The sequence below is a fragment of the Sus scrofa genome, chromosome 5, assembly GCF_000003025.6.
Source record: "Sus scrofa isolate TJ Tabasco breed Duroc chromosome 5, Sscrofa11.1, whole genome shotgun sequence".
NCBI classification, from domain to species: domain Eukaryota; kingdom Metazoa; phylum Chordata; class Mammalia; order Artiodactyla; family Suidae; genus Sus; species Sus scrofa.
In genome coordinates this window covers 3,301,166-3,326,389 of record NC_010447.5, presented here as the reverse complement: position 1 = coordinate 3,326,389, position 25,224 = coordinate 3,301,166, and the positions used below count along the sequence as shown (strand labels likewise).

The following is a 25,224-nucleotide window of genomic DNA, read 5'->3' as shown; positions in this document are numbered from 1 at the left end:
GACCTTCGCCTGGTGAGCGTGGAGTAAGCACTTCATGAGTTCAAGTTCTGTGCCAACCTCGCTAAGCGGTAGCAGCGGAAACGGAGCGTCTGCCGCATGTCAGGGATTGTGCTGGAAGGACAGGGACAGAGATTAGCCAAGTCCATTCCCTGCCATCAAGAAACATAGTCTGGGAGTTCCTGTTGTGGCACAGTGGGGACAAACCTGACTAGTATCCATGAGGACGCGGGTTCGATTCCTGGCCTCACTCTGGAGGCGGTGCCGTGAGCTGTGGTGTGGGTCGCAGATGCAGCTTGGATCCTGTGTTGCTGTGGCTGTGGTGTAGGCCGGCGGCTACAGCTCCGATTCGACCCCTCGCCTGGGAACCTCCATCTGCCTCCGGTGAGGCCCTAAAAAAGCAAATTAAAAAAAAAAGAAAGAAAGAAAAGAAGAAGAAATATAGTCTAGTGGGAGACATGGAAACCTTTCCAACACTGCCTGTAATTAGGGCTCAATCAGAATCAGGCCGAGGGTGCTGGGGGGCGCAGGCTGGAGTGTGCCCGGCCTTCCTCGGCTTCCCAAACTCGGAGCCCGTTACAGCAACTCATGCTCCTCCAGACAGCCTACGTCCTCTGAGAGTCGATGATCAAATCCTTTAATATCAAGGTTAACAATTAGTGCTAAAATTCTTCTGGAGAGTTCCCTGATGGTGCAGTGGGTTAAGGATCTGGCACTGTCACGGCTGTGACTCGGGTCACTGCTATGGCACAGGTTCGATCCTTGGCCCAGGAACTTGCACGTGCTGTGGGTGCAGCCAAAAAAAAAAAAATTTCTTTTGGTGTTTTCACCTGCCCTTTGTTGGGGTGACATAAAGTGATCCCAGGATACTCTCTCTCTCTTTTCTCCATTCTTTCTTCCTTCCTTCCTCCCTCCCTCCGTCCTTCTTTCCTTCCCTGTATCATGTCCCCCCAGTGTTCTGCAGTTTTCCTGCAGCCTGCTTCGTACCTCTCAAAGAAATATTCTGACTGATAAATATTCTGCTCAACATCGAAGTTCAGCAGTTGACGTTTAATTCTCTGATTTTCAGGGTGTGGCCCTGACAGTCACATGGGTTGGGGAAGAAAAAAGGTGCATTGAGAACCCCAGGGGGCCTGGGGCTCATGCATGAAGGAGTGACAGGATTACACAGATGCCACCCCTTTGGGGGACGTCGGCTTTACTGCCGCTTCTCAGCGCCCCGCTGCTCCTTGCTGGTGCCTCTCTGTGAGGACAGCAAGGCCGCTTTAAGCTCCACTCACTTCCTCTCCTGATTTCTTGGGAAGCGTTAGGAGCTGCTGAGAAGAGACCTCCTTCTGCCCCCGAAGGGAGAGAGGGACATCGGGCGCAGGACACGACAACTGGCGCCTGGATGCCCGTCTCCATGAACTGGGCACTGGCCGTGTTCTTCGGATTTGAGAGGCAGGGCGTTGCGGTGATGTCCCCGCACCCCGAGCAGAGGTGACAGCACCGAGGGGCGAGCGGGTGCCAGAGCCTGCCCAGAACCGCAGGCCAGCGGGCGGGCGCTGGGCCACATGGCCTCAGCTCTACCTGGGGACGCGTTCAAAGGGCGCCGTCCCTTATCGGCTGGAAGGGAGGAGGGCCTGTGTGTCCAGGGATGTGGGCAAAGGCCAGTCCTCTGGCCAGAGGTCCCTGTGTTGCCTCACGCTGGAGGGATCTTGTTGGGCGCTTCATGCGCAGGACAACCCATGTTTTCTAGACACATCTCAGGTATCCTTTCAAAGCAACTGAAACGCAAAATGGTAAGATCTCCAAACATCCTAACTCTCCGAATGGAACAACAGAGAGACCAACAGCCTCTCCTGGGGGAGACCAGCTCCTCCCGTTCCGGCAGGGAGAGAGGCTGTTGGCAGGAGGGAAAGGCTGCTGTCCACGTGCATGCCCCTGGCAGCGCCAAGTTGGTGATGGGGCAGGGGAGGAGGTGGTCACGGCCCCATTGATAACACAGCCCCTGCCCGGCTGTCGCATGTTTATTAGGCTCAACTTTATGGTTAAGCTACTAAGTTAATGACTGCACTTTGGAACCTTTTGTTCATGGTGGAAAATATTTTGAGTAATGCTTCCCGCTTGATCTTACTTGCCATTTGAAGAAATCGCCTTCCATTATGATGCAGAATAAAAATAAATGGAAAGAGTTCCTGTTATGGCTCAGCAGGTTAAGAACCCAGCTAGCATCCGTGAGGATGAGGGTTCCATCCCTGGCCTCGCTCAGTGGGTTAAGGATCTGGCGTGACTGTGAGCTGTGGTGTAGGTTGCAGATTCGGCTCAGATCTGGCGTTGCTGTGGCTGTGGTGTGGGTCGGCAGCTGCAGCTGGAATTAGACCCCTAGCCTGGAAACTTATAAATGCCGCAGGTCTGGTCCTAAAAAGAAAAATAATTTTAGGAGTCATGGCTTCGCGGTTAACGAACCCAACTAGCATCCATGAGGATGCGGGTTCGATCCCTGGCCTCACTCAGTGGGTTAAGGATCCGGCGTTGCCATGAGCTGTGGTGTACGTTGCAGATGCGGCTCAGATCTGGCATTGCTGTGGCTGTGGCATAGGCTGGCAGCTACAACTCTGATTCGACCCCTAGCCTGGGAACCTCTACATGCCCGGGTGCAGCCCTAAAAAGACAAAAAAAAGAAAGAAAAAAAGAAAAATAATTTTTAAATAAAAATAAAATGTAGTAGAAAAAATGCAGAGATTCACAAGCTGATTTGTACTAGCACACAAGAGAGAAAATTTACTGAGCTTATAGACATTTCATCATTCTTTTTTATTTTTCCCTGTGTGTCACTGTCCCCTCGGATCATTTGTTGTGAGAATTGCAGGTGTGAGACGTGCCCATTTTTTGTTTCTGAAAGAAACCAGAGCATCTTTTCATCTTTGCACTTAAAGCTGTTTCCTCGCTGCAGGGCTGAAGGTGACATGTTTTCCCACAAGCGCCTTCCAGGAGTTTTTGCTTTGGCAGAATTTCCTTCCTCCGTTGAGAGAGCCAGGCCTGGTGTGGCCCTGTGGGACGGCAGCCACCGTGCAGGGAGCCCTGGCCTGGTTGGTGGCACGAACCTCTCTGGTCCTGCTGCCACGTGGGCCGTGGGCTTGGCTGTGACCATGGCAGGTGGGGAAACAGTTCCAGGAGCTCAGGGTCACCTCACTGGCCTTGATGGGGATGAGCGACCCCACTGGGCCGGGGGTGGGCCTGGAACGGGGCCCCAGGGCCGGGGTGGAGGGCAGTTCGGGCAGGTGGGCGGGGCCCAGGTGCAGAGACCGCAGTGCAGGGAGGTCTGGGGGAGGTGACAGCCCGGGGCGCTGGTCACCGTGGGGGCGGGGGGGGCCAGTGACCGGGGCGAGGTCAGGGGAGCCACGTCACCGGGGCCCACGTGGCACTGAGCGGACTGGTGTTAGGCCAAGGTCACCGGAAGTGACGTCAGAGGTTTGCGTAAGAGCGAGAAAGCCACCAACGCGGGAAGAACCGCAGTCTGGCCTTTGTACCTGGGCGCGATCGCCAGGGTTGCCCTGACAGGGGCCCGCCGACCCTGGCCCTTCGCGGAAACTGACTTCTCACAGGCCTGGAGGCTTGAAGCCACGATCACAGCGTCGCGCGGCGCTGGTTTCTCCCCGGCCCCGCTCCCTGATTGGCAGGCGGCTGCCTTCCTGCTGCGTCCTCACGTGGCGGCCCTGAGTGTGCGCAGCCCTGGTGTCCCTTCTGATGTGTCCAGACCTCCTCCTAGGACACCAGCCCGCCTGGATGGGAGCCCCGCTTAGAGACCTCATGTTAATGTCACCCCACTTTCCTATCCCCACGTACAACCACGTTCTGAGGTCCTGGGGGCTGGGAGTCCCCCGTGGGAATCGAGGGGCACGGTGTAGCCCGGAACGGTGCCCACGTGGGGAGCGTTCCTCCTTTTTTCGTTGTTTCCTGTTTCTGTTCTTGGCCGCCCCACAGTGTATGGAGTCCCCCGGCCAGGGACAAGATGTGAGCCACAGCTGCGGCAGCACGGGATCCTGAACCCACTGTGTGGGGGCTGGGATCGAACCTGTGTCCCGGTGCTCCGCAGATGCCGATGACCTGTTGTGCCACAGCGGGAATCGGTTTTTGAGTTTGAAGTAGCCTAACACTGTCAGGGATGAACCTATTTAGATTTTTTTTGACTGCCGTGTATTTGTTAAGGTGCACAATGTTTTAGAGCTGCCTACATGAGTCAGCCCAGGGCACACGGGGAACAGATAACATTGCACCCTGCGTGCACGCAGACTGCCCGCCCCGTCCTGCTCCCCTGCGCCCTCCACTGAGCCACCCTGGCCTGTCCTTCCCAGAAGTACCTGCAGGCTCCCCTGCCCCCCCTCTGGAGGGCTTTACACTCACTCCTCTTTTCTTTTTCTTTTTTTTTAGGGCTGCACTCAGGGCATATGGAGGCCCCCAGGCTAGGGATTGAATCTGAGCAGCAGCTGCCAGCTTACGCCACAGCCACAGCAACACTGGATCCAAGCAATGTCTTTGACCTACCCCACAGCTCATAGCAATGCCAGATCCTTAACCCTCTGGGCAAGGCCAGGAATCAAACCCCCATCCTCATGGATACTAGTCAGGGTCTTTATGGCTGAGCCACAACGGGAACTCCTTTGCCATTCCTTGTGCTGGAACATTCTCCCAAGACCGCTGCACAGCTCACCCTTGCAGGCATCTGTTTCCCTTTTCTGTGAGACCCTCCCAGCCAACCCTGTGGAACAGGGTCTGTCCCGTGTTCCTCCTGCATAGTCCCCACCAGATGTTCTAGACGTGTGCTCACCCCAAGGGCATTCGGGGACAGCCGGGCTTGGTGTGTGTCCCCTCCCGCTTCTCTGCGTCCGATGCTCAGTGTGCACGAGCTTGCTTACTGGTGAATGATTCCCAGCCTGACCTCTGGCTCCTGAGACGGGTTCTTGCTGAAAGATGCCTGTTTCCACAATGAGCTTATCAAGAGCCAAGCTGAAGAAGGATGGCCAATGATGTCACACTTTTTTTTTCCCCCTGGCCATGCCCGAAGCCTGTAAAAGTTCCTGGGCTAGGAATTGAACCTGAGCCGCAGCAGCAGCAGCAGCAGCGCCAGATCCTTAACCTGCTGCACCGCCAGGGAACACCAGCGGCATGACTTTGCAGACGATGAGTTCAGCTTTGTCTGCACTGACAAGTGATGCTTTCGTGGGAGGAAAAACCAATGTGCTTTTCTCTCATTTTACCGACTGCTTCTCCCTCCCAGGAGCTTGGAGCCCGGGGCTGAGAGCAGACTGCCGGGTCAGGATGGTGGACATGGAGAGCCCCATCTGTCCCCTGTCCCCGCTGGAGGCCGACGACCTGGAAAGCCCGTTATCTGAAGAATTCCTGCAAGAAATGGGAACCATTCAAGAGATTTCTCAGTCCATTGGTGAGGACAGTTCTGGAAGCTTTAGTTTTACAGACTACCAGTACTTAGGAAGCGGTCCGGGATCAGATGGATCCGTTATTACAGGTAAGTCCAGCTATTTCCTAGAAAGCACTCTTTAGAAATGTTTTCTCTCTCTCTTTTTGTGTGTGTGTGTTTTGTTTGTTTGTCTGTTTGTTGCTTTTTATGGCTACATCTGCAGCATAGGAAAGTTCCCGGGCTAGGGGTTGAATCGGAGCTGCAGCTGCCAGCCTACACCACAGCCGCAGCAATGGGGGATCCAAGCCACATCCGCAACCTACACCACAGCTCATGGCAACGCTGGATCCTTAACCCACTGAGCAAGGCCACGGATCGAACCTGCATCCTCATGGATGCTAGTCGGGTTGCTAACCACTGAGCCACGACGGGAAATCCCCCCCCCCCATCTAACTTTGTTTCCTTTCCAGATTATTCAGTGTTATTGTTTCCAGTTAACTGAGAGAGGGAGAATTATATCTTATTTGGATTTTTCATCTTTGTATCTGATGGCTCCCTTGGGTGCTGTTTCTAAGTTACATCCATTGCTCTTAGGGAGGGTCACCTAGAAAATGCATTCATTTTGGGAGTTCCTGTTGTGGCTCAGCAGTCACGAACCCAACGAGTATGCGCGAGGACGCAGGTTCGATCCCTGGCCTTGCTCAGTGGGTTAAGCATCCGGCGTTGCCATGAGCCTGTAGTGTAGGTCACAGATGTGGCTTGGATCCTGCGTTGCTGTGGCTGTGGTGTAGGCCGGCAGCTACAGCTCCGATGGAACCCCTAGCCTGGGAACCTCCATATGCTATGGGTATGGCCCTAAAAAGACAAAAAAAAAAAAAGTAAGAAAAACAAAACCTAAAAATAAATAAAATACATAAATAAAATAAAATAAAATGTATTCACTTGGAACGTTATGCCTGGGAGACCAGATGGCCCGGGCGGCTTTGCTCTGTCATCTGTCTTTGCCACTCCTCCCAGTTTTTCTCAGCAGCTTTATTGACATACAAAACCTCCACATATGCAAAGTGTACGTTGGATGTACACGCACACACGCACGCTTGTGAGGCCATTGGCACAATCAGAACACCAGCCCCTGCACCCCAGCATCTGCCTGTGCCCTGGGGTCGTGTCTCTTCCCTGGGTTTGCTTCTGTCATTAGAGATCAGTTTGTATTTACTAGAATTTCACATAAATAGAACCATAGAGAATGGACTCTTCCTAGTCTGGCTCCTTTCCCTCAGCAAAGTGATTCTGAGGTTCATATGCATTGTACCCATAGTTCTTTTTTTTTTGCTTTTTCAGTGCGGCACCCACGGCATATGGAGGTTCCCAGGCTAGGGGTCCAATCGGAGCTGCAGCTGCCGGCCTACGCCACAGCCACAGCAACACCGGATCCGAGCCGCGTCTGCGACCTACACCACAGCTCACAGCAACGCTGGATCCTGAACCCACTGAGCGAGGCCAGGGATCGAACCCGAAACCTCCTGGTTCCTAGTGGGATTCCTTTCCGCAGCACCACGCCGGGAACTCCTGCCATAGTTCACTTTAACAGTCTACTGCATGGATATGCCCCGGTTTGTTTCTCGGCGATGATTCGATTGTTTGCGGGGTTTGGCTGTTACAGATAAAGCGGCTGTGAACATTCAGGCAGACGTCTTGTTTAGACAGCTGTGTTCACTGCTCTGGGGTAAATCCAAGTGGACTGGCTGCGGCATGTATGCTAGATGTTCCGGGGACTTTTTTGTCCCTCTTGGGGCCGCACCTGCAGTGTACGGAAGCTGTCAGGCTAGGAGTCGAATTGGAGCTGCAGCTGAGGCCTGTGCTGCAGCTATGGCCACAGCCACGCTACATCGGAGCCTCGTCTACACAGCAACGCCAGACCCTTACCTCACTGAGAGAGGCCAGGGATCAAACCCGCATCCTCACGGATACGAGTCGGATTCGTAACCTGCTGAGCCACAGTGGGAACTCCCTGTGTGACTTTTTCAAGCAACTGCCCAAATCTGTCCCAGAGTGCTCTACTGCTTCCTGTTCCCACGGCCACCGTGAGAGTTCCGGGTCTTCCGCAGCCTGACCTACGCCAGGCACCACCCCGCTTCAGGGTGGCAGCCGTTCTGACAGGTGCGCGATGGCGTCTCATTATCCCGGGTTGCATCATCGTTTCCCTGGTGCCTAATGACCTGGAGCATCTTTGCCTGTGCTCACTTGCCAGTTTTCTTCTTTGGTGAAGTTCTATGCAAATATTTTGCCTATTTTTAAATTGAATTGTTTGGTTTTTTTTTTTTTTTTTAAATATTGACAGTGAGAGCTATTTATATATTCTGGATACAGATACATGATCAGATATGTGATTTATTTTTTTTTGGCTTTGTTTTTGTTTTTTTAATATTGACAGTTGAGAGCTATTTACATATTCTGGACACAAATACATGATCAGATATGCGATTTGTCAATAGTCTCTCCCAGTCTGTGGCTTGTCTTTTCTTTCTCTTAAGCACAGCCTTCAAAAAGCAAAATTCCTTAATTCTGACAATGTCTAGTTTGTCATGTTTTTTCTTTCATGGATCATACTTTTCATGACATGACATATCTAAGAAATTTTTGCCTAACCCTAAGTCCCTTCTTTTGGAAGTTTGATATATATATATATATATATTTATTTATTTTGTCTTTTTAGGGCCACACCCACAGCATATGGAGATTCCCAGGCTAGAGGTAGAATCAGAGCTCTAGCCCCTGGCCTCCGCCACAGCCACAGCAACTCAGGTTCCGAGCGACCTACACCACAGCTCACGGCAACGCTGCATTCTTAACCCACTGAGCAAGGCCAGGGTCGAACCTGCGTCCTCATGCATACTAGTCAGATTCATTTCTGCTGAACCACGACAGGAACTCCAAAGTTTTATATTTTTAGGTTCTGCATTTGTGCCTACGATCCAGTGCGTCAGTTTTTGTGCTGTGAATCCAAACTCATTTCTTTTCTCTCTCCCTTATGCGTCCATAATTGTTCAAGCACAGTTTGTGAAAAAGCCGGCTGTCTCTGGAATTTCCCTTGCGGCTCAGCAGGTTAAGGACCCAATGTTGTCTCTGTGAAGATGTGGGTTCGATCCCTGGCCTCACTCGTGGGGTTAAGGATCCAGTGTTGTCGCAAGCTGCAGTGTAGGTCTTAGATGTGGCTCGGATCTGGCGTTGCTGTGGCTGTGGGTGTAGGCCAGCAGCTGTGGCTCCGATTCGACCCCTCACCCGAGAACTTAACGTACGCCACAGGTGCAGCCGTGAAAAGAAAAAAAATCTGCATTCTCCACTAAATTGCCTCTCTACCTTTGTCAAAAATCGATTAACCACACATGTAGGAGCCAATATCTGGACTCTATTCAGTTCCGTTGATCTGTTTACCACGGTTCCTGGTGGCTGCAGCTTTCAAATAAGGCCTAACGTCAGGCAGCAGAAGTTCTCCGACTTCATTCTTCTTTGCCAAAGATGCTTTGGATATTCTGGGTCCCTTTCATTCCCATAGGAGTTTTCCAGTGTCTACCAAGAAGAAAAGCCTACTGAGATTCGGGGGGTTGCCTCCCCTCTGAGGGTGCATGTGGGAAGATGTAGGTGCGTCTCATAACCAAATTGAGTCTTCCGAGCTGTGACCTTTCCTCCATTTAGTCCAGGTCTTTTTGACGTCTCTCAGCTGAAATTTTGTCATTTTTAGTGTTCAGGTCTTTCACACTTTCTGGCAGATGTACTGCTGTGAGTTGCATGTTTTGGATGCTTTTGTGAATGGTGTTTTGAAAAATTTTATTTGATTCTTTATTGCTGCTTATAAATAAAAATTCATTCCTATTTCTCTCTGTGTTTCATTTTGCATGGTTTCTTTAGCTTGGATGTCACGTTTACTCTTCTTCTCTCTGCAAGATATCTAATCTGGTTCTCATCCTGCCCAATATATTTGCTTATTTCTTTTTTTTTAGGGCCACGCCCATGGCATACGGAGGTTCCCAGGCTAGGGGTCGAATCGGAGCTACAGCCGCTGGTCTACACCACAGCCATGGCAACGCAGGATCTGAGCCATGTCTGCAACCTACACCCCAGCTTACGGCAACACCAGATCTTTAACCTACTGAGCGAGGCCAGGGATCAAACCCGCAACCTCATGGTTCCTAGTCGGATTCGTTGCCGCTGTGCCATGGCAGGAAGTCCCCACCCAGCGTATTTTTGATTTTGTACTTTTCATCACTAGACACTCGATTGGGTTCTTTTTCACCCCCAGGGTCTTCCTGACATGTCCAGTCTCTCCTCTAACTTCTTAAACATTTTGAATACAGTTATAACTTTTTAAATGTCTGGACTGGGAATTCTATCACGTGTCATTTCTGGGTCGGTTTCAGTTCTGTGATTCTCCTCTTTGCTGCGGGTCACGTTTTTCCACTTCTTCGAATGTTTTATAATTTGCTAGTGGATGCCACACCTGGCGAACCTTCGGGATGATGGCTATTTTCGTCTTTACGCAGATATTCTGCATTTTGTTCTGGGGTGCCGTCAAGTTGCTTGGAAAATGCTGGTCCTTTTGGGTCCTGTGGTTAACCTCTGTTGTGTGGGACCAGAGCAGTGTTGATTCTAGAGGTAATTCTGTCAACTACACAAAAGCTTTTTTTGTATTTAACTCAGCGCCTTGAGGATGCTGAGATTTTCTGCCATGAGTGTTGGTCACAGGATTACATCTGAGTCCTGGGCACTGTTCCTGCCCAGCATTTCAGGTTGCTATGGGAGTGGCTTTCCTTTTTGGCTCTCTCGGCTGCTGGAGTGGACACAGCCATGTGCAGTTACTAGCCACGTATATACACATGGGTATACACGAATATTTCTCTCTGCAGCCACCTGTCACCTGTCTCTGTGTTCGGGTAGACATGGCTTTAACAGATGTCTGCAGTTAACCTGCCACCTCCCAGACCATTCTTGCTTTCCTCCTCTTGCTTCCCTGTGAGCTCACACCCAACACTGAGAGACCCGGCCCCCGGCACCTCCATCCACCCGTTCATCCATTCACCACCACTAATGGAGAGTTAGTGGTGCTTCTCCCACGTGGTGGCATCAGACCTGCTGACCCAGAGCCTTGGGGGAAACAACCTTATCCGCTAAGGATAGTGTCCAGGTGCAGCGTCCTCTAGTCTCTGGCCCCACAGACCCCATGTCTGTACACACGGACCTCATCCCCAAGGTCACCTAGGTGGACGTCCATTTGTGACATAGTCAGACTGTCTTGCCACATTTTGCACGTTGTCCCCCCCCCCCCCGTTACTGTTGTTCATTTGCACACACGAAGGCTCCCTCTGTACTGTAAAATTCTGTGGATTTTGACAAATGCATCGTGTCACGTATTCATCCATACACGTCTGTATGCACGGTTTCACCACCTCCCTAAAAACCGCTGTAATTCGCCTATTCGCTGCTGCCTCCCTCATCCCCGCTCCATACCACTGCTGTTCGGATTTTCCCAAAATGTCAGATATTAGCAATCATATAGTATAGAGCCTTTGGGAGTGGTCTCTCCCCTCCTGAAGCATTTTGGTTGCTTCTGATTTTTGGCAATTAAGAATTAAGCTGCTGGAGTTCCCATCATGGCTCAGTGGTTAACAAGCCTGACTAGTATCCATGAGGACGTGGGCTCAATCCCTCGCTCAGTGTGTTAAGGACCTGGCGTTGCCATGAGCTGTGGTATAGGTCACAGCTGCAGCTCTGATTCGACCTCTCGCCTGGGGACCTCCATATGCCATGGGTACGGCTCTGAAAAAAAAAGAATAAAGCTGCTAAAAGCATCCACGGGTAGGTTTTTGTGTGGACACACATTTTCAGCTCACTTGGGTAAATATCTAAAGTTGTAGTTCCTTTAAGGTTCTTTTGCGTCATAAGAAACTGCAAACTGTCTTCCAAAGTGGCTGCACCATTCTGTATTCCCTCCAGCCAGGAGTGAGAGTTTCTGTCACTCCCCTTCATTGCCCGCACTTGGTGGTGTCGGTTTTGTGGCTCTTAGCCGTTCTGAGAGATGCGTGGTGATGTCTTGTTGTTTTGATTCACAGTTTTCTGATGACCAGCAATGGGGAGCATCTTTTCAAGTGCTTGCTTGCCATCTGTACCGCTTCCTCAGCTAGGTATCTAGTCAGATCTTTTGCCCACTTTTTAATTGAGTTTCTTGTTTTCTTACTGTTGAGTTGCAGGACTTCTTTGTGTATTTTTGGATACAAGTCTATTGTCAGATGTGTCTTTTGCAAAAAGCTTCCCCCAGGCTGTGGCTTGTCTTTTCATTTTCTTAACAGCAGAGCAGAAGTTTTTGGGGGGTTTTGTTTGTCTGTTTTCAGCCGTGTCCATGGCATGCCAAAGTTCCCGGGGCGGGGATCGATCCTGCACCACAGCAGTGACAAGCCCAGATTCTTTACCTGCTGAGCCATCAAGGAACTTCCAGAAGTTTTTAATTTTAAGAAAATCCAGCTTATTATTATTTTTTTCTTTCCTGGGTTGTGCTTTTGTGTTGCCCACATGGATTTTTTTTTTTTCTGTATTCTCTTGCATTTTACTGAGTTAACAATTAACAAAAGGGCCGGAAGGGAGGAAGTAATGAAAGCCATGAATTCTATGTAATACATGTCAATTTTTGGCAACTAAGAATAACAATTCATGTACATTGGCTGCTTGTTAAGTGGCCCTTTCTGCAGGGCCATGATTTAGTCACTTTTGCTTTTTTGGACTAAACAGTCAAGTTCTTTCTCAGTTGGGGAGCCTCTTGGGTGCAGGGGCTCTGAGGATGCCTGTGCTGGTCACTCTGGGAGCACAGGAGGGGGACAGGTCAGGCCCTGACTCAGGATGCGGGGCCTCTGGCTCCACTGGGCTGATGCCACGCCTCTAAATGCCCTCATCCTGGTGGAAATATCACATCCTCAGAAACCTGGTTCATAAAGAAGCGGTACGGATACACAGTGGAATATTACTCAGCCATTAAAAAGAATGAAACAATGCCATTTGCAGCAACATGGATGGACCTCGAAATTTTTATACTAAGTGAAGTAAGCCAGACAGAGAAAGACAAAGACCATAGGAGATCACTAATACATAGACTCTAACAAAAACGCCTTGAAAGAACTTACGAAAGAGAAACAGACTCAAAGATTTTGAAACCAAACATATGGTTACCAAAGGGGAAATGGGGGCCAGAGGGATAAATTAGGGGTCGGGTTTGACAGCTCCACACTATGTGTATAAAACACACAAGGAACGGGGACCTGCTGTATAGCCCAGAGTAACCTACTCAATGCTTTGTCCTAACCTATATGGGGAAGAATCTGAAAAAGAACAGCTATATGGAAATGTGCAACTGATTTAATCTGCTGTATGCCTGAAACCTACACACCTTTTTTTTTTGGTCTTTTTAGGGCTGTACTCATGGCACATGGAGGTTCCCAGGTTAGGGGTCAAATCAGAGCTGTAGCCACCGGCCTACACCACAGCCACAGCCACACAGGCCAAAGATCGTACTTGCATCCTCTTGGATTCTAGGAAGATTTGTTATCACCGAGCCATGCCGGGAACTCTAACACAACTTTCTCAGGCAACCATACTCCAATATAATTAAAATAATAAATAAATAAAGTTTTTAAAAAAGAAACCTGGTTTAGACCCCGGATGGTGAGGCCGTGGATATTCACGACTCTTCCCCTTCTGCCCTCAGACACCCTGTCTCCAGCCTCCAGCCCCTCGTCCGTCACCTACCCTGTGGCTCCTGCTGGTGCTGACGAGTCGCCCAGCGTGGCACTGAACATCGAATGTAGAATCTGTGGGGACAAAGCCTCGGGCTACCACTACGGAGTTCATGCCTGTGAAGGTTGCAAGGTGCGTGGAGCCTGGACGGGGAGAAGGGTGGCCTTTCAGGGACTATGGGTGGTCCCTTTGGTTCTGCACACAAATGCCCGCCATCATTCCTAAGAATAAGATCCGCTGGGAGTTCCCGTCGTGGCTCAGCGGTTAACAAACCCGACTAGCATCCATGAGGATGCGGGTTCCATCCCTGGCCTCGCCCCATGGGTTAAGGATCCGGCGTTGCTGTGAGCTGTGGTGTAGGTCACAGACGCGGCTCGGATCCTGTGTTGCTGTGGCTGGGGTGTAGGCCGGCAACCTCAGCTCCAATTCGACCCCTAGGCTGGGATCCTCCATATGCCAAGGGTGCGGGCTAAAAAGCAAAAAGACAAAAAAAAAAAAAAAAAAAAAAAAAGAAGAAGAAGAAGACCTGAGGTTGTAGATCAGAAAGTGACCCAAGCGGATAATCAGCAAGGACCTACTGTCAGCACAGGGGACTCTACTCAGTCTTCTGTAATAACCTATTTGGGGGAGGAATCTGAAAAGGAACGGAGGTCTGCAGACGTATCACTGAAATCACTTTGCTGTGCAGCTGAAGCGAGCACATTGTAAGTCAACTATACTCCATAAAAATTTTTTTCTAAAAAAGAAACAAAGGGAGTTCCTGTTGTGGCTCAGCGGTAATGAACCTGACTAGAATCCATGAGGATGTGGGTTCAACCTCTGGCCCCACTCAGTGGGTCAAGGATCCGGCACTGTCACAAACTTCTTGTAAGTCGCAGGTGTGGCTCAGATCCTGCATGGCTGTGGCTGTGGTGTCGGCCGGTAGCGGCAGCTCCAGTTGGAGCCCTGGCCTGGGAACTTCCATATGCTGCAGGTGCGGCCGTAAAAAAAAAAAAAAAAGGAGAGAGAGAGAGAGATGATAAATAAACAGGCAGCATGACTAAAGGGATGACACTGATTCATCAGTGGTCCCTACTCTTTTTTTTTTTTTTTGGTCTTTTTGCTATTTCTTTTGGGCCACTCCCGCGGCATATGGAGGTTCCCAGGCTAGGGGTCCAATCGGAGCTGTAGCCACTGGCCTACACCAGAGCCACAGCAACTCAGGATCCGAGCCACATCTGCAACCTACACCACAGCTCACGGCAACGCGGGATCGTTAACCCACTGAGCAAGGGCAGGGACTGAACCCGCAACCTCATGGTTCCTAGTCGGATTCGTTAACCACTGCGCCATGACGGGAGCTCCAGTCCCTACTCTTTACTAAACTGTATGTTAATCGGCAGGGCTTCTTTCGGAGAACCATTCGGCTAAAGCTGGTCTATGACAAATGTGATCGGAGCTGTAAGATTCAGAAAAAGAATCGGAATAAATGCCAGTATTGTCGTTTCCACAAGTGCCTCTCGCCGGGATGTCCCATAATGGTAGGTAAGGTTGTCTCTGGCCAAACACCTCGTTTACCTCCCGGGTCGGGTCCGAATGGACTGTCTTTTGAATGTATATGCTGCAACAATACCGAGATCCTTTTGTGAGATGCTCGCCTGAGAAAATAAGTCTCAAAAAATCACGACAGTCCAGCAGATCCTCGGAATTACTGAGAAACAGCACGTGGCAAAACTTTGGCGTGAGATGTTTGAAACCAACTGGAAATCACAGGGCCACCTTAGTGTTCGTATCCTGCGTATGAAGCCTGTGCCATTTCAATCATGTTTATTAAATCATGAACTTAAGTCTATACTTAAGTCATACTCTCATTTTAAAACATGCCAATTACTATGGGAAAATAAATGTAAAATAATGCATTCCTGAGAGCTGCATGTTTACCTTCTGGAAAAAGAAACAAGTGTTATGTAAACTTCTTAGGCTCACACGATTCGTCTCCTTAACCGAAAGGCTCGGAGTTCCTGTCTTGGCTCCGTGGTTAACGACTCCGACTAGGAACCATGAGGTTGCAGGTTTGATCCCTGGCTTTGCTCAGTGGGTTAAGGATCTGGCATTGCCATGAGCTGTGGTGTAGGTTGCAGACATGGCTGGGATCTAGCGTTGCTGTGGCTGGGGTGTAGGCCAGCGGCTACAGCTCCGATTCGACCCCTAGCCTGGGAACCTCCATATGCCGAGGGAGCAGCACAAGAAAAGGCAGAAAGACAAAAAAACAAAGGAAAAAACCCAAAAACCCCGAAAGGCTTGACTATGTGGTACCTAATGATGTTAAGTGGCCTGAAGCCCGTCCTTCTGATAAATGCGTATTTCTTTTTTTATTTTAACCTTTTAAAAAAGCCCCGGAGGCGTTCCCACGCCAGTGCAAGGGGATCGGCGGTGGGTCTCTGCAGCATCAGGACACAGGTTCGATCCCTGGCCTGGCACAGTGGGTTAAATTCTGCTGTTGCCGCACCTGCAGCTTGAATCTGATCCCTGGCCCTGGCCTGGGTACTGCCGATGCTGCAGAGCAGCAAAAAAAAAAAAAAAAAAAAAAAAAAAAAAAAATTCGGGGACTTGGTTTTTTATTTCCGTCTCTTCCGAGTTGAGAAGTGGGTTTTCACTGACCCGTGAATGTTCCCTCGCAGCTTGACTTCTCGTCCAGCTGGTGGCCGTCGTTCGGGCTGTGCTGTTCATTTCTGTGTGTTTTCTGTCCCCCCCGCCCCCGTCTCTCCCCTCCAACCCCCCAGCAATTCGATTTGGGCGCATGCCAAGGTCTGAAAAAGCCAAACTGAAAGCAGAAATCCTCACATGTGAACATGACCTAGAAGATGCCGAGACCGCAGATCTCAAGTCTCTCGCCAAGAGGATTTACGAGGCCTACTTGAAGAACTTCAACATGAACAAGGTCAAGGCCCGGGTCATCCTCGCGGGAAAGGCCAGCAATAACCCGGTAGGTGGCTGGGCCGCTGCTGAGTAGAGTCTGAAGCGCTGGCACCGCGGCCCCTGGGTCGCAGAGGAGGGAGGAGGAAACGCGTCCTAAACACTGAGAAAATAGCATTTATCCCCGAGGCCAGTGAGAGACAATGGAATGGCAGCATTTTGTTCAGAGATGATAAAACATAGCCTAGGGAGTGCCCGTCATGGCGTAGCGGAAACGAATCTGACTAGGAACCAGGAGGTTGTGGGTTCCATCCCTGGCCTCGCTCCGTGGGTTAAGGATCTGGTGTTGCCGTGAGCTGTGGTGTAGGTCGAAGACGTGGCTCGGATCTGGTTTTGCTATGGCTCTGGCGTAGGCGGATGGCAACAGCTCGGATTAGACCCCTAGCCTGGGAACCTCCATGTGCCATGGGAGTGGCCCTAAAAAGACAAAACGACAACAAATAAACAAACAGGAGTTTCCGTTGTGGTGCAGTGGTTAACAAATCCGATTAGGAACCATGAGGTTGCGGGTTTGATCCTTGGCCTTTCTTAGTGGGTTAATGATCTGGCGTTGCCGTGAGCTGTGCTGTAGGTTGCAGACGTGGCTCGGATCCCATGTTGCTGTGGCTCTGGCGTAGGCCGGTGGCTACAGCTCTGATTAGACCCCCAGCCTGAAAACCTCCATATGCTGAGGGAGTGGCCCTAGAAAAGGCAAAAAGACAAAAAATAAATAAACAGACAAACAAACAAATAAATAAAACGTAGCGTACCAGCAACTCCCGTCCCATTTGATCCACCTCGAAGCTCCCAGCAACCAAGTCATTATGATGTGACTGTGTCACTTGATGCACCCCAAAAAACCGGGTTAATAGTTTACCAGGGTTGTTTCTTAAGATTCTAGGCAGGGCTTCTGGATGCCAGCAAAAGACACTGCTTCCCACTCAAAGTGAGTTCTTGCGCCCTTTCTCCTAAAACTAACCTGTCGTCCCGAGTCCCCCGCTTCTTACCCGATACCTTCCTTTTCTCCGATGAGGAGGATGCGACATCTCAGGGCTTAGAAAGGGCCCTTTGTTGCAGGAGGTTTTTACTTGTATTGTCTTTGTGGACGGACGGTAGCAACGAAGAGGGACCCCACGCGCCGTCTGCCCAGCCAGCCCACCCTGTCCCCACCCCATGGTCAGCGAAGCCTTTGTCTCCGTTACCAAACTCATCTCCGAGCTGCCTTCAAAGAGCGGATGGCCCAGGGTTGGCCAATAAAGACCTTTTGCCTTTGTCCTATGAGCGTGGCGAAACAGGTTTAATTTGTCCTAATGACTAGCTTGAAGCGGTCCTTCTTGGGAATTACAGGCTGGAATTTTTAGTCACAGGAAAAGAAAGTCTTTCACAAGCGGCTTTGTTTCATGAACAAACCAAACCTCTTTTTTTTTTTTAACCGAGCCTTTTCATTCTTCAGTGGATTCTCCAATTAAATCCCGGAGACACTTCAGAAGGGTTCCAGCAGACTCTGGTAAGTGGGTAAAGCCGCACCCACACCAGGTGGCCCCAGAGGCTTGCATACCTAGACCCTTTCTGGATCCCAAGGGTGTAACAAGCAAAATCATCTTTTCCCTTTGAATGTCCGTCCTGGGAATGATTAGGATAGCCCCAAATCAGAGCAACCCCCACTTTTTTTTTTTTTTTTTTAAATCTCTTTGAATGTTTTGGATCTTTCTGAGAACTTCTGCTTCCCCCTTGGGTTTCAGAATGGAAAGCAAACACGGAAGCCATCTTTACTCTTAACCAAAGACTCTTGTTTGATATTAACCTGATTCCCATGGGCATCCTTCTCGTTTCCCGCCGAGAGCCGCACGCTCTTAGGAGCTGGTCAGGCCGGAGGTGCGATTTGGACGGTTGAGGACTCTGTTACTCTGGGAGAGGGACCTGCACGTGGGTCTTAAGGAAGTGCAGGTATAGACCAGGTGTCCAGGAATGGGCTTCCCCGGATGGGCACAGTGGAATTCAGGGTACAGCTAAGAGTCGATTGCCTGCTTCTGCCCCCACTTCCAAACCAGAGCGCCGTGGGTACCACTTGAAAGGAAGCTTCCGGGGGTCGGCCACTGCATCGTCTTCATGCACGTTTACTCCAAGTTACTTCGCTTCCCACCCCTGCCCTCTACGTGTCCAGGCATGGCCCTCCTCCTGCCTCCCCACCCAGCTCAGGAATTCAGGGTGGATTGCCTGCTCAGGAGCGCCCAGCTCGGAGGCACCCAGCTCGGGGCCAGTCTCTCCTCTCCGTCTGTGCTCACTGCAGGCAGAGCTGCCCGGCGGGGTGCCACCCTAGAGCGCAGCCCCCTAGCACCGCGTATTGGGCTCTTGCCTGCTGTTAGGTTGAAATATTTTACCTACAACTTCAGTTGTCTTTAGATTGAAAAACATGCTTGCTATTTGGGGAGTTCCCATGGAGGCTCAGTGGAAACAAATCTAAGTGGCATCCACGAGGATGTAGCTTCGATCCCTGGCCTTGCTCAGTGGATTAAGGATCCAGGGTGGGCATGAGCTATGGCGTAGGTGGCAGACGCGTTGGATCTGGCATTGCTGTGGCTGTGGTGCAGGCCAGCAGCTAAAGCTCCCATTCGACTCCTAGCCTGGGAACCTCCATATGCCGCAGGTGTGACCCTGAAAAGACAAGCAAACAAACACAACTCATGCTTACATTTTATACTCTATCTAGAAATGTGTAGTAAAACCTCACCAAAAGCATATTAAATCATTTCATCCACAGCAGTTCTACCAATAGTTCACCATTAAATTTCTCCTCAAAGATGGTGCTGCCTGATTTGTCACAGATAATACTGTTTAAATGTATTTTGGAGACGAATTGTTGCAACATCCCTAACACGTAGAACAATGTCGAGTATGAGCAAAGTTCATATATGCCAGTTAGGGGAGCTTTCAGGGCTTGGTGGGGAGTGACTTGGGAAGAGAGCGGGCAGCTTTCTGTCTTGCGCTGTTTAAAATCATTATCATGGGAGTTCCCGTCGTGGCGCAGTGGTTAACGAATCCGACTAGAAACCATGAGGATGCGGGTTCGGTCCCTGCCCTGCTCAGTGGGTTAACGATCCGGCGTTGCCGTGAGCTGTGGTGTAGGTTGCAGACGCGGCTCGGATCCCGCGTTGCTGTGGCTCTGGCGTAGGCCAGTGGCTACAGCTCCGATTCGACCCCTAGCCTGGGAACCTCCATATCCCGCGGGAGCGGCCCAAAGAAATAGCAAAAAGACAAAAAAATAAATAAATAAATAAAGTAAAATAAAATCATTACCATGTGCTCCATTGATTTGAAGTGACCGCCTGTAAGGTCACATACATTCATATACAAGCTGGACTATGAAAGGCACGTTCCAGGAGCTCCCTGGTGGCTCAGCATGTTAAGGATCTGGCATTGTCACTGGTGTGGCTTGGGTTGCACCTGTGACACGGGTTCAAGCCCTGACCCCAGATCTTCTGCATGCTGTGGGCGCAGCCAAAAAAAATAAAAAATAGTAAAAGGGACATTTAAAGTTAAATATAAGCTTCCTCTTTGGCTTTAATAAAGACTGTTTGGGGTTTTTTTTTTTTTTTTTTTTTTTTTTGCTTTTTGGGGCCACACCTGAGACATATGGAGGTTCCCAGGCTAGGGGTCCAACTGGAGCTGTAGCCCCCCTGCCTGCACCACAGCCACAACAATGCCAGATCTGAGCCGCGCCGTGACCTACACCACAGCTCATGGCAATACTGGATCCTTAACCCACTGAGCCAGGTCAGGAATCGAACCCACAACCTCATGGTTCCTAGTCGGATTCGCTTCCACTGTGCCAAGGCAGGAGCTCCTAATAGACATGGTTTTTTAATGTTAGCCCTTGTTTTGAATTCCAGTGACTCCAAATTTTACCTGTTAAGGAGGCCTACCTTCTAAAATCCAAGTGCTAATTTTACAAAGATGAAATGGAACCCTTGTTACCACTGAAGTCTGTTTATGAGAATGTCTCACATAAAAGTAGCCCAGCTCGGGCTTCCTGGGCATGCCCCCTGTTTCACAATGTCCCCTGCTGAGAGGGCCCTGCGCTGGGGTTTAAGGCTCTGTGTCATGGATGTGACATTTTTTTTTTTTCTATTTTAGGGCCCACCTGCGGCATATGGAAGTTCCCAGGCCAAGGGTCAAATCGAGGCTGCAGCTGGGGCCTCCACCACAGCCAGGCAACGCTGGATCCCATCCGCATCTGCGACCTATGCTGCAGCTTGCAGCGTGGGGCCAGATCCCTCACCCACAGAGCCAGGCCAGGGATGGAACCCGCCCTCTCACAGAGACCACGCAGGGTCCTGAAGCCCCTGCGCTACCGCGGGGACTCCCATGCCAATGTCGGAACTGTTTTGCCGTGTCCTTTTGTCTGGATGACGAAGAGGAGAGCTTGTCGCCAGTCGCGCGGCTCATCCCCGTGTCTTTCGTTTCAGCCTTTCGTCATACACGACATGGAGACACTGTGTATGGCCGAGAAGACGCTCGTGGCCAAGCTGGTGGCCAACGGCATCCAGAACAAGGAGGCGGAGGTCCGCATCTTCCACTGCTGCCAGTGCACGTCCGTCGAGACCGTCACGGAGCTCACGGAGTTCGCCAAGTCCATCCCGGGGTTCGCAAGCTTGGACTTGAACGACCAGGTCACGCTGCTGAAGTACGGCGTCTACGAGGCCATCTTCGCCATGCTGTCCTCTGTGATGAACAAGGACGGGATGCTGGTGGCTTACGGCAATGGCTTCATCACGCGCGAGTTCCTCAAGAGCCTGAGGAAACCCTTCTGCGACATCATGGAGCCCAAGTTTGACTTCGCCATGAAGTTCAATGCGCTGGAGCTGGACGACAGTGACCTTTCCCTCTTTGTGGCTGCTATCATTTGCTGCGGAGGTAAGTTGCTGCCTTCACCTGCTGGGGCAGTGCCGCCTGCAGCCTCCTCTCTCTCGAAGAAGCCGACAGTGGGAAACCCCGTGAGAGTGGCACGGGACCAGCCCTGGCAGGTAGGCAGGCGTCTGAGCCCCCACGTCACCGCTGACTGGAACTTACTGAGAGGGACATCAAAGTCATGTCACAGTGTAGCATTCGTGAATTTAGCAACGCACGTGTCGATATATAATCTACCTAGTCGTTCATATAGGAACAGATGTGTTCATATATAATCTAACATATGTGTCAACACAGAAACACATTTGTCAAGTATAAATAGTCCTGTGTAATCACATGAGCACACATCTACGTAATTACATAATATACATTCCATCCTGTTATAGATTCAATATATTTATATAGTCCATAAACAATCGATAATGTAATCGATTACATTATCTATTATTTATATATAATTTATTCATATTTAAGTATAAATAACTATCACGGAGTTATATCCATTATCCATACCTAATAGCTATTACATATCAGATATAATAATAATGCACGGTGTGTAATATTACCATATACAGTAGACCCTCCACATATGCGGGTTCTGTGTCTGCAGAGTCAACCCACTGTGGCTCCAAAACAGTTAGGAAAAAAATTTCCGGAAAGTTCCAAAAAGGAACACTTGAACGTGCCGACACCGACAATGATTCACGTAGCATTTACGTGGTATTAGGTGTCTCGGGTAATCTAGGGAGCCTTTGAAGTGTGCACGAGGCTGTGCACAGGTTATGTGCCCTCTCAGGTAGGCACCTGAGGTTTGGTCATCTGCAGGAGGTCCTGAACCAAGGCCCCGCAGATCCCAAGGGCCGGCTGTGTTGTAACGATGTTACTATAATCTCATCTCCGTATTACAGCCAGCGTTCTGTGCCATACAGGTATCTGTACAGTCGCTGTCTCAACGGGTCTATTTATGCTGTTTCATAAGGAAAAACATCAGGCACTAACTGGCAGTGACAGCAAAGTGTGCTTTGCCAAAGGAGGTAGATCCCAGAGAAGGAAAATGGGGGCCCCTTGCAGGGGAGCTGGCCCTGCCGTCCCCACATTTTTGGCTCGGTGTCTCATTGCCGTAAATAGCCCTGTCCTGGATCTGAGAACGTCATCCCTCTCCTGTAAACTCAGCTGACCTTACCCAGCCTTGGGGCAGACACATGGGGCAACCGTCCTCTCAAACTGCCTGATGTCTGTCCCCCATCAGCCCTCCCTCAAGGAACGGAGGCTGCAGGCTGCAGGACTCCGTAGGTGGCGCTGGGTGAGGGCGGCCGGGCTCCACCAGGCCTGAAGCATCGACTGGCGAGGCAGCTGCACGTAACCTGCCGCTGCCCTCTGTGTGCTCAAGATGTAGTGTGGCGGGTAAAAAAACAACGCACAACTGTTTATATAAGTAGTGGGACCACAGAGGCCTAGAGGAAATTACAGCCCTACATCGGAAAAATGTCTGGTGAGGTGTACCTGAAATCTGTACGATGGAGTCCAAGTTATGAGAAGGGGTTCTCCTACTCGTTTTTAAAATCTCTGTTTAAAAGCTGAGTAATCCTTTTACAATAGCAACTGCAGCAGCAAACAATGAAAAACCCACATCAGCAACACCCGAAAGTCCTGGTCCTGAGCGGGCTCTAGAGAGCGGTGCCTCCTGAATAGGGAAGGCGGGCTGCGATTTTTCTGGACAAGGATGCAGGACGGTCTGAGCTGTGCTGGGAAGTCTGGTGCCTGTGTCCCAGCCTCCCCAGGTTTGTCACCTGGTGTCCATGTCACCGTCCCTGCACCAGGCCTCAGGACCCCCCCACCCCCCACCCCCGGGGAGCCCTCGGCATCCTCTCGGCCCGTGTCCATCTTCCCATTCATTTCTTGCCCCACCATCGTTTGAGCTGATTTATCTTAGAAGGTCCCTCTGATGGTGTTTCAAGTGGGACACACCCCATTCTTTCAATGTGGTTGAAACCGAGTATCTAGGGGGGACACGGAGAAGAAGCATTTCATGTCCCACGTTATGCAGAAGTGGTTGACTGTAGAGCTGCTCCTCGTGTCTGGGGGGTGATGATGCTGATGATTAGACAAAACCCCAAGGAAGGGGCCACCCCGAAGGGGCGTTTTAAGACAGCAGCCCTCTGTCTTGTCTGCCCCTGGTGGGCCTGGAGACTCTGGAGAAGTCTCGTTCTATCTTCTCGGCACGGGGACGGTAGCCAAGACGGCTAAGCCTGCTGCCAGCAGGGCCTCATCAGAGCCGAGTGTGGGGTTCCGCCACCTGCACGACACCTCTGAGGCCTTAGCCTGGGGCTCCTCCAGCTCAGACCTCTCTTCTTTCTTTTGAGGATAGACCGGCCCGGCCTCCTAAACGTAGGACACATTGAGAGAATGCAGGAGGGTATCGTGCATGTGCTCAAACTTCACTTGCAGACCAACCACCCCGACGACGTCTTTCTCTTCCCCAAACTCCTGCAAAAGCTGGCGGACCTGCGGCAGCTGGTCACGGAGCATGCGCAGCTGGTGCAGGTGATCAAGAAGACGGAGGCGGACGCCGCGCTGCACCCGCTGCTGCAGGAAATTTACAGGGACATGTACTGAGGGCGCGGCCCAGCGCGCACCGAAGAAACTTTCCCAGGGTTTTGTTTTTGTTTTTTTTGTTTTTTAAAGGCAACAGCACTACAGGTGAGACATGGGAGCAACGCGGCTTTGCACCTTGGACAACAGAAAGCTTAACCAGCTCTAGGTAACCGGCATCCTATTATTCCACGTCTCTCTGTTTAACCAGTTCTCCGAAGAGGGAGCGGAGTCTGGAAAGGCTGATGATAAGCGCCTGGGCCTCAGGGCTTGGAAAACAAGAAGGAAGCGGGTCAGCGGTCTGATGGTGGCGCCCCCCGCTGTTAACCAGCGCAGGATGCTTAGTGCTTTACCCTTGAACTCCCCTCAGAACGCGCCGTCCGTCTTCCCTTTGCACCACCTCTTGACGCCCGTGCTCCTTTAGAATTTGGAAAACTAATCAGCACTTTTAAAACTTTTGTAATGATGTAAATCTAGATGTCCCCGAAGGTTAGGTATTTTGAAAAAGCAGCAGAATATTTATTTGAAGGACTTCAGTTCTGTGTCCCGAATTTGAAGAAAGACAACACGCTGCTTTTTAAGCACAGGATTTAGAAGTTCCAAGAACGATGTGATAAGCTATCAAAACGCAGTGGTTCCATTTCAGTTTGCCATTTTCATGGTTGTAACTAATACGGGAAAGCCTGTTGCTCCCAGGTTTGTGGAGAAGGTCCCAGAAAGCCACGTCGCCAGCACCGCCCCCCCCAAACTTGGTTCTCTGTGGTCGGCGGGAACCGGACAGACTCGGAAGCACATTGGCTCCCCATTCCTCTCACCCCCACTTCCTCCCAGATCTGAACCAGCCGAGTCAGGTGGTTTGGGGGCCGCGGTGGTGTTTCCAGGGGCACAGTGACAAGTGACTTGTAGATGTCGCTTTGAAGCTCCCTCTGTCAAGGCAGCTCTGTGGTCTTTTTCTACGTTGCTTTCCAAAATATGCAGCTTTATTTTTTTAACTCTTGATGGTGGTAGCTGCTCCCTGGAGTGGAGTGACTTTATAGCATGGCCTGGGGTCGGGGCGGGCTCGGGGTCTCAGCTGGAGAACCGGGGTGGGGGGGGGTTGGGGGCGGGGATGAAACGGTGGTTTTCCTTGGTCTCAGGATTCATGACGGGCTGGTGTTTTTTACCAAGATTTCGAGGGTGGGCTCCTTTTCCAAATCCACATATAAGGTGGTTTTTCCAACATCAAAAATAGGTGTTTCGGGAGTTCCCAATGTGGTGCCACAGAAATGATCTGACCAGGAACCATGACGTTGCAGGTTCGATCCCTGGCCTCGCTCCGTGGGTTAAGTGGGTTAAGGGTCCGGCGTTGCTGTGAGCTGTGGTGTAGGTTGCAGATGCAGCTCGGATGCCATGTTGCTGTGGTGTTGGTGTAAGCTGGCAGCTATAGCTCCGATTCAGCCTCTAGCCTGGGAACCTCCATATGCCGTGGGCTCGGCCCTAAAAAGCAAAAAAATAAAATAAAATAGGTGTTTCAGCCTTAAAGATCAACTAACTGTTCAGCCTTGCCCAGAGATGAAGGCAGTGCTGATTATAGGTTTTGTCCAGAGCACTCAGACCTGGAAGTTCTCTTTTTC

General features: G+C 50.7%; 1 protein-coding gene across 1 annotated transcript; it reads left to right on the top strand.

The window, feature by feature from the left end:
• Positions 5,299-23,635, top strand: PPARA (peroxisome proliferator activated receptor alpha; the record flags this gene model as incomplete). Its single annotated transcript, NM_001044526.1, is given in 7 exon segments — positions 5,299-5,506; positions 13,149-13,309; positions 14,560-14,677; positions 14,680-14,697; positions 15,940-16,142; positions 20,578-21,025; positions 23,388-23,635. Coding segments are annotated over 7 exon segments (1,404 nt in total).